The sequence below is a fragment of the Ictidomys tridecemlineatus genome, chromosome 16 (genome assembly GCF_052094955.1).
Source record: "Ictidomys tridecemlineatus isolate mIctTri1 chromosome 16, mIctTri1.hap1, whole genome shotgun sequence".
NCBI lineage: Eukaryota > Metazoa > Chordata > Mammalia > Rodentia > Sciuridae > Ictidomys > Ictidomys tridecemlineatus.
Window position 1 is genome coordinate 26666658 of NC_135492.1, and position 15652 is coordinate 26682309.

The 15652-nt window shown below is 33.0% G+C and overlaps 1 protein-coding gene across 1 annotated transcript; it reads right to left on the reverse strand.

The window, feature by feature from the left end:
- Window positions 1–670: 670 nt before the first annotated feature.
- Window positions 671–1648, reverse strand: LOC144371269 (uncharacterized). The gene is made up of 2 exons (XM_078033676.1): window positions 1180–1648; window positions 671–993 (listed from the first exon to the last, which is right to left on the reverse strand). The coding sequence occupies exons 1-2, from the start codon at window positions 1646–1648 to the stop codon at window positions 671–673; spliced, it is 792 nt and encodes a 263-aa protein (XP_077889802.1).
- Window positions 1649–15652: the final 14004 nt, after the last annotated feature.

Sequence of the window (15652 nt, forward strand, 5' to 3'; positions counted from 1 at the left end):
ACTCTTTAGTAATTGTTGATTTATAATAAAATTATATCCTTTTAGGGATGCACAATTCTATACTTGTATTTCCTTATTTCTACAATATCAGCTAAAGATGTTAAGAAAATTTTCAGCAAATGTCAAAAGCAATTACCCATTTACTATATTTAAATGATTTTTTTCCACCTAGGTCCCAAATATTTCAAGGGATGGGCTATAGATAAGAAACTTACTACACTCTTTATATTTGTCAAGGTGTTTTTGTAAATATTTTGCTGTTATCTAAGGTAAACACTTTGGACAAATGCTATTCCACATTTGCTCCAGATATGAGGTCAGAAATTAAAAAATGTCGGAAATTTGAATACAGTCTTGGACACATTTTTTGGGTTTCTATATGGTAAAAATCCTCCAGTGTTTTTAAAATGTTTGATCAATGTCCAAAAGCTTTGCAAAAATTTTTCCGCATGTCATCTCATTCATATGAATTCTGAGGTGCTGAGTAGGGTGTGAACAACTATTGGAGACTCTGCCACCTATTTTACATTTATATAATTTCTGTGCTATCATGTCTCTGCTGTGAAATAGTGTTGAACTACTGTGAAATAAGGGTTGATGCAATGTTTTCATTGTAAAACTTCTCTCCAGTGTAACATCTATAATGTTTAGTAAGATGTGATCTTCAATATTAAAAGCTTTGCCATTCTTCACATTTACAGGACCTCTCTCTAGTATGGGTTCTCTGGTGTCGAGTAAGTGATGATTGTTGATTAAAATCTTTGCAACATTCTCTACATTTGTAGGGCTTCTCTCCAGTGTGGATTCTCAGGTGCTGAGTAAGTACTATTTTTTGATTAAAACTTTTGCCACATTCTTTACATTTGTAGGGCTTCTCTCCAGTGTGGATTCTCTGGTCCTGAGTAAGTGATGACTTTTGACTGAAACTCTTGCCACACACTTTACATTTATAGGGCTTCTCTCCAGTATGAATCCTGTTGTGGCAATAGAGATGTGAGTTTTTTTTTAAAGAGAGAGAGAGAGAGAGAGAGAGAGAGAGAGAGAATTTTTAATATTTTTATTTTTTAGTTCTTGGCAGACACAACATCTTTGTTGGTATGTGGTGCTGAGGATCGAACCCGGGCCGCACACATGCCAGGCGAGCGCGCCACCACTTGAGCCACATCCCCAGCAAGAGATGTGAGTTTTTATTAAAACTCTTGCCACACACTTTACATTTGTAGGGCTTCTCTCCAGTATGAATACTTTTGTGACAATTATGCTGAGAGATGCTATTAAAAGCTTTGCCACACTTTTTACATTTATAGGGCTTCTCTCCAGTGTGGATTCGCTGATGCTCAGTAAGTGATGATTTTTGACTAAAACTCTTGCCACACACTTTATATTTGTAGGGCTTCTCTCCAGTATGAATCCTGTTGTGGCGATCAAGATTTGAGTTTCTATTAAAACTCATGCCACACACTTTACATTTGTAGAACTTCTCTCTAGTATGAATTCTCTGGTAATTTTTAAGGCTTGGTTTTTGACTGAAACCTTTGGAAAATTGTTTACATATGTAGGGTATCACCCCAGGGTGTGTCCACTGGTGACGAATAAGATTTGAGCTTTTATTAGTTGTTTTGTCACATTCTTTGCATTTGCATGGCATATCTCCTGTATGAACACTGTGATGTTGAGTAAAGTTCTTGAGTGCATTGCATTCTTCACATTGCTAGGTCTTCTCTGCAGAATAAATTTTTTGGTGTTGAGTAAGGGCTGAAAAACTTTTTAAGGCTTTCCCACACTTTTTACATTTAGAAGTCTCTCCTTCAGTAAAAATCCTCTGATACTTAACAAATTGTAACTTTTTACTAAAAGTTTTTTTCACATTCTTTAAATTTGTAGAATTTATCACTGTCATAATATCTGCTGTGTTTAAAAGATATATCAAGGCATTTGCTTGCTCAATATCTTCTATACTTATAGGGCTGTCTTTCTCTATAAATTCTTTTGTATTAAGAAAGCTGTGCACTGTGGTTAAGAGCCCTTTCACATATCTAAACTAGCAGGTTTTTGTCTTGGTTATGAATATTTTAATAAATACTAGTTTTTAATCACTGAAGCAAGACTTTCCTACATTTTTCATCTTGGTAAATTTCTTTTAGAAAAGGACTAGGAGTTCTCTATAGTCATAATTGTTATGACCAATGTAAATATACTGGTCATTACTCAGGGTAGTGACATGGCTCATTGTGTTACTTATAGCACTATCTATATAGTGCACTTTCCAGAAATCTGTATCATAATTGTCAATGAACAATAGTGGGGAAGTAGAAACTTTTCTATAATTTTTAATATTGTCCATTTGGGAACAATGAGAAATTAATCATTTGTTTCAGAAAAATGGACATTTTATAAAGATACTTCCAATAAGATCACTTTTAGAAATATCTTTTCTGTGCAAATGTTTGATTGGAACTTTAACTCAGTGCTACTTCTATAATTGGCCAAGTTAAAAATTGATGCATCAACTAGATTTCAAATTTCACATTGCCTTTCAGTTAAAAAATGGCTATGGATTTATTCTTAAAATACATATAAAACTCCTCAAAATAATTGGAATACATTAAATTTTTGTTTCAGATATTAATTCTCTCTGATGTCTTTTGACCATAAAACTTTTATCATAAATAGGGACTACTGATTTATTTTGTCTATTATAATACAATTTTTGAACTTTACTCTCACCTATATTTTCCCATTGTTTTCTTGGTTGTAAATAGTCAAAGTCACACTTTCCATATCTTCCCCCTCTCTTTCTTTTATTCTCTGCTCTGGGAAAATTTCTCGAGGATGATGAGAAGTCATGGCTGTAATGAATAAAAATAGCAAACATGTTTACTTACTGTACTGGGCTGAGTATATTTTGCAGAACTAAGAAATTAAACCAAAAAATAACATCAGCAGGGGAGTGGATTATTAAATCCAAGTCTATCATTACTGTAGAAATATATAAATCAAATAAAAATAAACACAGAAAATTACTTTGAAAATTTTCCTAATCATCTTTGTGTTCACAGTATCCAAGATGAGTACATTACTATGGAGAGTAACATAGTAGAGAAAAATACATTGTGTTATGCAAAGATTTTCCTCCTTCAGAATATATTTTCAAAATCTATCAACATTCTTCTGTTTCATTAAAAAATAAAAATATGAAATGTGAATATTTGGGGACTGTTCAAAAAAGGGGTTCCTGCTTACCAACAGAAAAAAAAACATGGCTAAATCAACTGTAAGCAAAGTTATTAATTACTCAAAGGGAATAGTCAATTATCATTTAAAGAAATTTACTGAAATAAACCAACACAAAAAAACAGAATAAAAATTTGTCAAGAATTATTACTAGTAATAAGCAGAAAATGTATGTTTAAAGACTTTCTTTAGAAAATGTCTGAAAGAGTCAGGGGTGGTTGTACACAGAAACATAGGAGGTTGAGCTAGAGGATCAAAATTTAAAAAAAATGCAAAGTGCTAAATCACACTTAACTTCTCTGTCCAGTACTAATAAACACATCTCAGAAAATAGAAAAAATGAACATCCAAGCAGCTCAGTTTTCTACAAGTTGTAAAGACTCAAAGTAGGTTTTAATCCAAGTTTAAAAACTCAGGATACTGAGAGCATCCAAGAGAAAAAGATGGGTCACCTAGAAATGTGTAACTATATAATTGTGAAATCCTTAGTCAAATCTTCACAACACAGGAAGGAATTCAAGTCTATCTATATTCAAGGGATGAAAGAATAAAATTATCAGCCAAGACATTATATTCACAGATACTACCTTTTAAAAGAGAAGAAAAATGAGGACTTTAAACATATAAAAATATACACACTATTCATCAACACTGGATCTGTTCTCCAAAAAGTACTAAAAGTAATCCTTCATAATAAAATGTAAGTGCACACCATCATAAGTCGTATAAAATTTTAAACATTTCTTGGCAAAAACAATTCTATTTTATTGTAATGTCAGGTCTCCAAACATTTAATATTGCAATAGAATTTGAAAGAAAAAAGCATAACAACAATACTGTTAATAAGCATATATACCTGAAAAAATATAATTTTAAGAGGACACATAAATATATTCTGTTTTTTAATTAAGTGAATTCAAGTTGATACTCATAGAAAGAATGAGTAGGAGATTCTTCATTTTTAGAGTTTTTTGTTGGCAAATGCAAGATTACAAAATTCTGATCAAAACAAAACTTGGATATCTGAATTAACTCTAAATATTGCAATTATAGATAGTCTACAGGATACTCTAAATCTAAGAACACACATATACTGAAAGCAAAAGGATATAATAATGACCCATACAAAAGTGATTGAACAAAACCTGGGCTGTCTAAATTATAGTACACAAAACATAGTTTAAGACATCTATAGGATATAGAATACGTTTTAAATTAAAAAGTACTTTGAAAAGAGGCAAAAGAGAGAAAAGGACCCTTTCACTAGGTCTGAATTAAGAGTAAATATATTCGCTATGTAGTTGATACTTACCAAACACACAAAGAAAACACTGAGAGGGTTGAATGAAAACAAAGAATCACTGTCATACTAAGGGAAAAAAATCCCCACTTACTGAAAAGGGAAATACAGTGAAGTAAAATGGTAATTGAAAAGCATAAGATTTTGAAAATATTTTGAAACTACTATAGACTTATAGAATCCCTGTCCTTAATCACAAGTGGGATATTATGCTGGTTAGATCAATTTTATATATTAAAACAAAGGTTAATAAATATTTAAGTGATAGTTTTTTTATAACACACATAGAATAAATATTTGAAGTCAAAAGTGGTAGGGATTTTCAAAAATCCCTAAATATGTGTCAGTTGATTGAACACTCTTGGGCATGCCGTTTTTCAAAATTGAAAGATTAAAATTAAAGATGTTTATAGAACTTAAAATTAATTAGAGGCTCCATGTAGTATTCATCAACCTCCCATAGTTAATTTTTTTTTGCAGAGAAATCTATCCTTTAAATTGTATGAATATCCCCCCAAACACAAATAAGACTATTTCCCTGCTAAAAAAATATACTAAAAGTTACAGCATTCAATTGTAAATGCAAACATGGAGTCAGGTCGACGGAATTCTTAGTGAGTGTGGCAATAAGCCGTCACATCAATAGCAAATTAGAAACATTGCACACCAGTGTTGTTACATTGTTACTCAACAGAGCCATCGTGGGGGACACAAACCAAATATCCCTTGAAAAGAACGATGAGACATATTGGAATATAGAAACTATAGAACTATGAAGTCAAAGAATTTATTCTAATTATATATTTTACAAAATGTATCTACACTAGATTAACTGAAATGTCACAATAAGAATACTGCAGAATTCAATGAACATGAGATTACTAAACTAAAAAAGAAGCTTTCTGAACAAAAGAGAATAGTTTTGTGATGAGGAGACAGAAATGAGTCCTTGCTTTCTGGGCATTCTTTTTTTTTTTTTTTGAGATGTAAACTTTGTAGAGATATATTGCATAACAATTTGAATTAATGATACTGAACTGCATATTTAAAATTTTGGAGACAGTAAGTTTTATTTTGTGGTTTTGATTACAATAAAAACTAAAAGATAAAGAGAATTGCAACATTTCTCAAAGCTACATTTAAAATAATGTGGTCTTTGTTCTATAAATAAGAACAAGCTCATCCATATACAAATGATGGGCATGCATGTAATCTCAGCTACTAGAAAGTCTGAGGCAAGTGAATTGCAAATTCAAGACATTCTCAATAACTTAGCGAGAACCTCTCTCCAAATATGAGTGAAAAGGAGCTTGAGGTGTAGTTCAGCATGAGAGTATCACAGTCATCAATCCCCCAAAAAATTACAACTTCAATTACTACGTATATGGGCAGAATGAAAAGCCAATCAAGATAAAATACAAAAGTCATGGACAAAAGAGGCTTAATATTTATACAAGCAAAAGGACATATAATATGTTTAGCAATACAAACATGAATCATACATATCTTAGTTTGTGAAGCAATTAACTAATATGAGGAATCCCAGTCTATAACATGGAATCTACTGTACACAATTTTTAAAAAAGAAATAAAACAACCAAATTGTAAATATCCACAGATGTATTATTTTACAAATCTTCTAACTCAAATAAAACTTACACCATCTCTCAAAACAGCAGTCTTTGTCCAACTTGACATTCATTCCATGGCAGATAATTTCACAGAAAATCCATTACACATATCAGAAAGAACAATGTTAAAGAAATTTTAGTGAAAAAAAATGTACAAATAAGATTAGAGAAACTGACTTATGATAGTAATGTATTTTAATGGGTGGACCTAGAGGTCTCCAGAAATGTGAAAAACTTTCCTGAAAATAATGGAAGAAGGGCTGGAGTTATAGAATAGTGTTAGAGAGCTTGCCTAGCATGTGTGAGGCCATGGGTTCAATTCTCAGCACCATATATGGATAAATAGGAAATTCATTAACAACTAAAAATATTTTTTTAAAAATTATGGAAGAGTTGTCAGATAATATTCACACTCACAAGGCAAGGGGAGTGTTTTGTTGTAAACTTGAATGTACGGAGTCATTACTAGAGGAAAAGCAGGATACTACATAATTTTAAAGCACAAAACACAGGACAGGTTTCTCTGATAACAAGAGAAAGAATTCAAAGCTTCTCAAAAATATTTTCTTCTGGATAATGTCTCAATGAACCTTTTTGAATATAGGCTTCCTCCCCTACCTCAACTATGTTCTCTGCTATATGCGGGCCACAGGAGTTGACATCACTGCATTCCTCTAAGTCAACCATATATCAAGTGAAAAATATATATCTTGCCAAAGGAAAACATTAAGGGTGAAAATAAACATCATGAACATTTTCTTGTCAGCACCAAGAACTACACCATCTTCTTTATTCAAAGCATAAATCTGCAACACATTCTTGTGGAGAAGTTCCCAAAAGATCTACTTCAAGGGAAGAAAACTAAATAATGATAATTAGTAATTTTGAAGGAATGTTATGCTCACCCACAAAGACTAGGATGCTGTAGTTCTCCAACATCACTTCTCTATATAAATTCTGCTGGGCAGGATCCAGGCATTCTCATTCCTCCTCAGAGAAATCAGTAGCGACATCCCCGAACGTCAATGGCTCCTGAAATAAAAATTGTTAGATAAATAGAACATGGACCAAACCATTATTCAGTTTTTAATTTGAATTAAGAGTTTGTAGAACTGACTGTCATTTAGTAGAGTGACTTTAATTATGTAATAAGATACTTTCCATTATCTAATTCAGAGGAAAATACATGAGTCCAAATACAGTATATATATTCCATATCAGAGTGATGTGAAAGATATATATATATATATATACCATAACCCAAGCACTGAATTAAAGCCCAACTCCTAACTTCAGTTAATGTGAAATTTGGCAGACATTCAAGATGCAAATCAGACTTCTCAAAGATGTTCTCATAAGGTGATTGTGTACAAGGGAGACAAAAGACTGGTAAGAAAGCTTTTGAAAACATTCTTGTTCCTATTCTCTCTGCTTTCTATCCATGAGATAGATTGAGATCCCCAATACAATTAGTTTCAAGTATCATCCATGACACATTCACAATGTGTGAAATATTCATAAAATATTAATGTTTGGAGACAAGTAAAGTGACACTTCCACCTCGTGAAAAGACAAACTTGAAATATTTCAAGTTCTATAATCAGTTCAACGAATGAATCAATTTGGTACAATAGAATGAACAATGGGTTACAGAAGACTTCAAGGAGGAGATTAAAAAATTCTTAGAGGTAAACAAGAACATAGACACAACATATCAAAATCACTTGGACACTATAAAAGCAGTACTAGGAGGAAACTTCATTGCATGTAGTTCATTCCTTAAAAGAAGAAAAAGGCAATAATTGATCTCATACTTCATCTCAAAGCCCTAGAAAAATAAATCAACAACAAAAGCAGTAGAAGGCAAGAAATAATTAAAATTAGAACTGAAATTGAATTAAAAGAAACAATTAAACCTTGACAAAAAGTTGGTTCTCTGACAGACCCCTAGCTAGGCTAATGAAGAAAAGGAGAGAGAAAATTCAAATTCCCATCATACATGAAGAAAAAGGAAGTATCCCAACAGACACCTCAGAAATAGAGAGGATATTTAGAAATTATGTTGAAAATGTATACCCCAATAAAATTCTAAATAAAATTCTGCCAAATTCAATACAAAAACATATCAAAAAGGTCGTGCACCAAGATCAAGTAAGGTTTGTCCAGTAATATAGGGTTGGTTCAACATACAGAAATCAATAAAGGTAATTCATTACATCAATAGACTTAAAAATAAGAATCATATGATCATCTCAAGAGACACAGAAAAGCCATTTGACAAAATACAGCACCCTTTCATGTTCAAAAAATTAGAATAACTTGAGATAACAAAAACATACCTCAACATCATACTGGCTCTCTACATTAAGCCTAAGGCCAACATCATTCTAAAGGGAGAAAAACTAAAGGCATTTCCTCTAAAAACTGGAACAAGATAGGGGTGCTCTCTCTCACCATTTCTATGCAAAATATTTCTTGAAACACTGGCCAGAGTAATTAGACAGATGAAAGAAATTAAAGGAATAACTACAGGAAAACAAATTAAATTAGCACTATTTGCTGAAAATACGATTCTATACCTAGAAGACTCCAAAAGCATGACCAGAAAACTTCTAGAACTAAAAATGAATTCAGCAAAGCAGCAGGATATAAAATTAACACAAATTAAAGAAAGGCATTTGTGTATATCAGTGACAAAGCCTCAAAAAGGAAATAAGAAAGCCTACCCCATTTACAGTAACTTCAAAAAAAGAAAACATAAGATACTTGGGAATCAACTTAACAAAAGAGGTGAAATATGTATACAAGGAAACCTACTGAACCCTAAAGAAAGAAATCAAAGAATACCTTAGAAGATGGAAAGATCTACCTTACCCTCGCATAGGCAGAATAAATATTATCAAAACGACCATACAACCAAAAGAACTATACTGATTGAATGCAATTATGAACAAAATCCCAATGACATTTCTCATAAAAATAGAAAAAGCAATCATGAAATTCATCTGGAAAAAACAAGAAGCCCAGAATAGCTAAAGCAATTATAAGCAGGAAGAACAAAGCAGGTGGTATCACTATAACAGACCTTAAAGTAAACTACAGAGCAATAGTAACAAAAACAGCATGGTATTGGCACTAAAACAGGACGGTAGACCAATGGTACAGAAGAGAGGACACACAGACTAACTCACAAAATTGCAATTATCTTACATTTGACAATGGTGCCAAGAACATGGATTGGAGAAAAGATAGCCTCTTCAACAAATGTTGCTTTGAAAACTGGAAATCCATTTTCAAAAAAAATGAAATTAAAACCCTATCTCAACTCAAAGTGGATCAAGGACCTAGGATTTAAACCAGAGGCTCTGCATCTAATAGAAGAAAAAGTAGGCCACAATCTTCATCACATGGGACTATGCTGCCCCAACTTCCTTAATAAGATGCCTATAGCAGAATAATTAAAACCAAAAATTAAAAATGGGATGGATTCAAACTAAAAAGTCTCTTCTCAGAAAAAAAATATCTGAGGTGAACAGAGAGCCTACTTTGTGGGAGTAGATTTTTATCCCTCACACATAAGATAGAGAACTAATATCTAGTATATAAATAACTCAAAATACTAATCACCAAAAAAAAACAATAATCAAATCAACAAATTGGCCAAGGATCTGAACAGAGACTTTTCAGAAAAGGATGTAGAATCAATAAACAAATATTTTTTTTAAAAAGTTCATCATCTCTTGCAATTAGAGTAATGCAAATCACGAGCACTCTAAGATATCATCTCACTCCAGTCAGAATGTCAGCTATCATAAAGACAAACAACAATTGTTTGCAAGGATAGGTTGGAATAGGTACACTCATACACTGCTGGTGGGACTTCAAATTGGTGCAAATAACATGGAAAACTGTATAGAGATTCCTTCGAAATTTGGGAATGAAAACATGATTTGATACCACTGTTCCTTTTCTTGGAATATTTTCAAAGGTCTTGAAAACAGCATACAACAGGGTCACAGCCATGTCAATGTTAATGGCAGCACAATGCAGAATAGCAATCTGTGGAGCCAACCCAGAGGCCTTCAGTGGATGAATGGATAAAAATATGGGGCATATATACACAATGCAATTTTACTCAGCAATAATAAAATCATGGCAATTGCACGTAAATGGATGTTATTGGAGAAGTGAAGTTAGGGAAACACAAAATATAAATGTTGAATGGTTTCTCTGATATAAGGGGGCCGATTATAGTGGGGTAGGGAGGGGGAGCATGGGAGGAATAGATAAATTCTACATAGGGCAGAGGGGTTGGAGGGGAGGGGAGGAGGCAGGGGATTAGCAGTGATTGTGGAACATGATGACACCATTATTCAAAGAACATGTATGAAGACACAAATTGGTGCCAACATACCTTATATACAACCAGAGATATGAAAAATTGTGATACATATATGTATTAAGAATTGTATTTCAGGAAGAAATGGGTACATATATAATGGCATAAATTAGCATAAATATACTTTCTATACAGAGATACGAAAAATTGTGCTCTATGTGTGTAATAAGAATTGTAATGCATTCCACTGTTGTCATGTATTTAAAAGAATAAATAAATATTTTAAAAAGAAATATATTGAAACCCATTGGGGAAACGATAAGCCTACATGGCTATATATCTTAAAAACACAGAGTTGGAAGGGAAGATGCATGTACAACATGAGAAACCAAGAAAGAATGTGCCCCAAATAAAGATGCTACATTATTAGAGTCCATGGTCAGAATAGCAGGATAAATGGGAGAAGGTACATAATTTCCTGTGAATTAAAGGATGATATGAGAGCAAATACAGGCAGCAAAGGATTATTTTGATAAAGAGTTACATAAGCAAATACAGAAAGCAAAAAATTTCTTCAATAAGGAGATAGAGATTTAAAAAAAAACAGAGATCCTTGAAATGAAGGAAACAGTAAACCATATTAAGAACTCAATAGGAAGCATCTCCAACAGAATAGATCACTTGGAAGACAGAACCTCTGACTTTGAATTCAAAATATATAATTTTGTAAAAATAAAGTTGACCCCAGTGAAGACGGTAAGAAACCATGAGCAGAAGATTCAAGAATTGTGAGATAATATGAAAAGACCAAATTTAACAAATATTGGGGTAGATGAAGGCATAGAAGTCTAAACTACAGTAATGGAAAATCTACTCAATGAAATAATACCAGAAATATTTCCAAACATGTAGAGTGAATTGAGAAATCAAATACAAGGATCGTATAGGAAACCAAATGAACAAGATCACTACAGGTCTACACCAACGCACATCATAATGAAAACACCTAGCATACAGGAGGAGCAGAGTATTTCAAAAGCCACAAGAGAAAGGAATCAAATTACATATGGGGAAAACCAATCAGGATCTCAGATTTCTGAACTGAGACCCTGAAATCTACAAGATCCTGCAACAATATAAACCAAGCTCTGAAAGAAATGGATGCCAATCAAGAAGCATACCCAGCAAAATTAAATTTTGATTAGCAATTAGATTTCGATTCAGATGTTATTTTATGACAAAATAAAAACCTTTCATCATACACAAAATTAAAAGTATTTACAATGAGAAACCTGCACTACAGAACATCCTTGGCAAAATATTCCATGAGGAGGAAATAAACAACAATAAAAAAATCAGAAAAGTGTAGTATTACTCTAAATGAAAAATCTATCAAAGAGAAACTGACTTAGTTAAATACCAAAAATAAACAAAAATAATTGGGAATACAAATCTTGTCTCAATTATAACCCTGAAAGTTTAGTTCCAACTCAGCAATCAAAAGACAGGCAGATTGGATATAAAAAGACCAACAATATGCTGCCTCTAAGAGACTCATCTCATAGGAAAAGACACCTACAGATGGAAGGGGACATGTTGGAAAATAAAATATATCACTCAGGCTGGGGCTGGGACTGGGGCTCACTGGTAGAGCACTCGCCTAGCACATGTGAGGCCCTGTATTTGATCCTCAGTACCACATTAAACTAAATAATAAAGGTACTGTGTTCATATACAAAAAAATATTAAAACACATAACACTCACTTGGAATGTGGAGGCAAGCAGGGGTTTCCATTCTTATATCAGATAATGTGGACTTCAAGAGAAAGTTAATCAAAAGGGATATAGAAGGACACTACATACTGCTTAAAGGAACCATACACCAACAAGACAGAAAAATTATAAATATACACACCCCCAAAACAATGGAGCATCTATGTTTAAACAGACTCTTCTCAAATTTAAGGGCCAAGAACGCACAGACAATAATTCTGGGTGACTTTAACACACCTCTTTTACCACTGGAATGATCTTCCAAACAATATCCAGAAAGAAACTATGGAACTCAATAATACAATCAATAACTTAGATTTAACTGACATACATAAAATATATCATCCTTCAACAGGCGAAGAGACTTTCTTCTCAGCAGCAAATGGATCCTTCTCTAAAATAGACCATATGTCATGCCAAAAAGTAACTCTAAGCAATACAGAAAAGTAAAGATACTACCCTACATTTTATCAGATCATAATGGAATGAAATTAGAAATCAATGATAAAAATAGAAGCTACTCCTATACCTGGAGACTAAATAATATGCTAGTGAATAAACAATGGGTTGCAGAAAACATCAAAGAGAAGATTTAAAAATTCTTAGACGTGAATTAGGACACAGATACAACATATCAAAATCTCTGGGACACTCTGAAGGCATTACTAAGAGGAAAGTTCATTGCATGGAGTTTATTTCTTAAAAAAAAGGAAAAGTCAAATAAATGACCTAAAATTACATCCCAAAGCCCTAGAAAAAAGAATTAATCAACACCAAAAGCAGTAAAGGACAGAAAAGAATTAAAATTAGAGCTGAGATCAATGAAATTGGAACAAAAGAAGCAAATAAAAATTGACAAAGTGACTGGTAATGGTACCACCATTTGACCCAACTATCCCACTCCCCAGTCTATACCTAAAGGACTTAAAAACAGCATACTACAGGAAAACAGTCACAATGTTTTTAGCAGCACAATTCACAAGAGTTAAACTGTGGAGCCAACATAGATGTCCTTCAGTGGACGAATGGATAAAGAAAACATGGCAATTGTGCACAATGGAATATTACTCAGCAATAAAAAAAATAAAATCATAGAATTTGCAGGTAAATGAATGGCATTGGGGAAGATAATGCTACGTTAGCCAAACACAAAATAACAAATGCTGAATGTTTTCTCTGATACAAGGAGGCTGACTCATAGTGGGGTAGGGAGGGGGAGCATGGAAAAAATAGATGAATTCTATTTTGGGCAGAGTGGTGGGAGGAATAAGGAGTGGTAGGGATTAGCAAGAATGGTGGAATATAATAGACATCATTATCCAAAGTACATGTATAAACACACGAATTGATGTCAACCTACTTTATATACAGAGTTATGAAAAATTGTGCTGTATATGTGTAATAAGAATTGTAATATATTGTGCTGACATATATTTTTAATTTTTTTTTTAATTTTCAAAATGAAACGTTGGCTCTTTGAAAAACACATACATTTGATAAAACCTTATCCATGCTACTGAAGAGAAGGAGAGAAATACTCCAATTACTAAAATCCATGATGAAAAAGGAAATATCACCATGAAAATTAGAGAAATACAGAAGATAATTAGAAATTATTTTGAAAATTTGTACTGCAATAAAACAGAAAATATTAAAGTCATCAACAAATGTCTAGAATCATGTGACTTACCCAAACTGAGTAAGTTAAACAGATCATTTTCAAGCAATGTAATAGAAGACACCATCAAAAGCCTACCAACCAAAAATAAATAAATAAAGCTCAGGACTCAATGGATAGAAGACTTTCAAAGAAGAACTAACACCAACACTCCTCAAATTATCCTATGAAATACAAAAAGAGGGAGTACTTCCAAACACACTCTATAAGGCCAATATCTCCTTCATTCTAAAATCAGACGAACACAGAAAAGAAAGTGTACTTCAGACCAATACCTCTAAAAAGCAGAAGCAAAAATTCTGAATAAAATTCTGGCAAATAAATTACAAAAACATATAAAAAAGATGGTTCATCATGATGAAGTGGGATTCATCCCAGGGATGCAAGGTTGGTTCAACATACAGATATCAATAAATGTAATTCATCACATCAGTAGATTTAAAGATAATAACCTTATGATCATCTCAACAAATGCAGAAAAGGCATTTGACAAAATACAGCACCCCTTCATGTTCACAACACTAGAAAAACAAGGGATAACAGAAACTTCCCTCAACATATTAAAGGCTCTCTATGCCAAGCCTCAGGCCAACATCATTCTAAATGAAGAGAAACTGAAGGCATTCCCTCTATAATTGGAAACAAGACAGGGATGCCCTCTCTCACACTTCTATTCAATATAGTTCTTGAAACACTGGCCAGAGCAATTAGACAGATGAAAGAAGTTAAATGAATAAGTATAGGAAAAGAAGAACTTAAACTAGCACTATTTGCTGACGATATGATTCTGTACCTAGAAAACTCAAAAAACTCCACAAGAAAACTTCTAGAACTAGAATTCAGCAAAGTAGCAGGATATAAAATCAACACCTGTAAATCAAAGGCATTTCTGTATATCAGTGACAAATCCTCTGAGAGAGAAATGGAGAAAATTACCCCATTCACAATATCCTCAATAAAAAAGATACTTAGAAATCAACAAGAGGTCAAGGATCTATACAATGAAAACTATGAAACAGTAAAGAGAAATAAAAGACCTTAGAAGATGGAAAGATTTAACTTGATCTTGAATAGGCAGAATTAATATTATCAAAATGACCATACTACCAAAAGCACTAAACAGATTTAATGCAATTCTGATAAAAATCCAATGGCATTCTTCATATAAATACAAATAGCAATCATGAAACACATCTGGTAAAATAAGAGGCCCAGAATAGATAAAGCAATTCTTAGCTGGAAAAGGGAGGCAGGTGGTATTGCTATACCAGACCTTAAACTATACTTCAGAGACATAGTAACAAAAACAACATGGTACTTGCATCAAAACAGGCTGGTAGACCAATAGCCCAGAATAGAGGACCCAGAGACCAACCCACAAAACTACAATTATCTTATATTAGACAAAGGTGCCAAGAACATGAATTGGAGAATAGATAGCCTCTTCAACAAATGGCAATGGAAAAAGAAAGCAAAAGTAACAGACACAAGCAACTGTATTCCCAGACTAGGAAAACCCCAACACTGAACCTATGTACTAGGGAGTCCCAAAGAGCTGTTTAGGGTCCTTACTGGGAAGTCCTGGGCAGAGCATCCTCTTCACAGGTGAGAATCTGAAATATTGTTATAACTTGTATTGAAAGTGAGGCCGAATAAATACAAGTTAGAACAAAGAAAACTTCATTCTCACATTTTG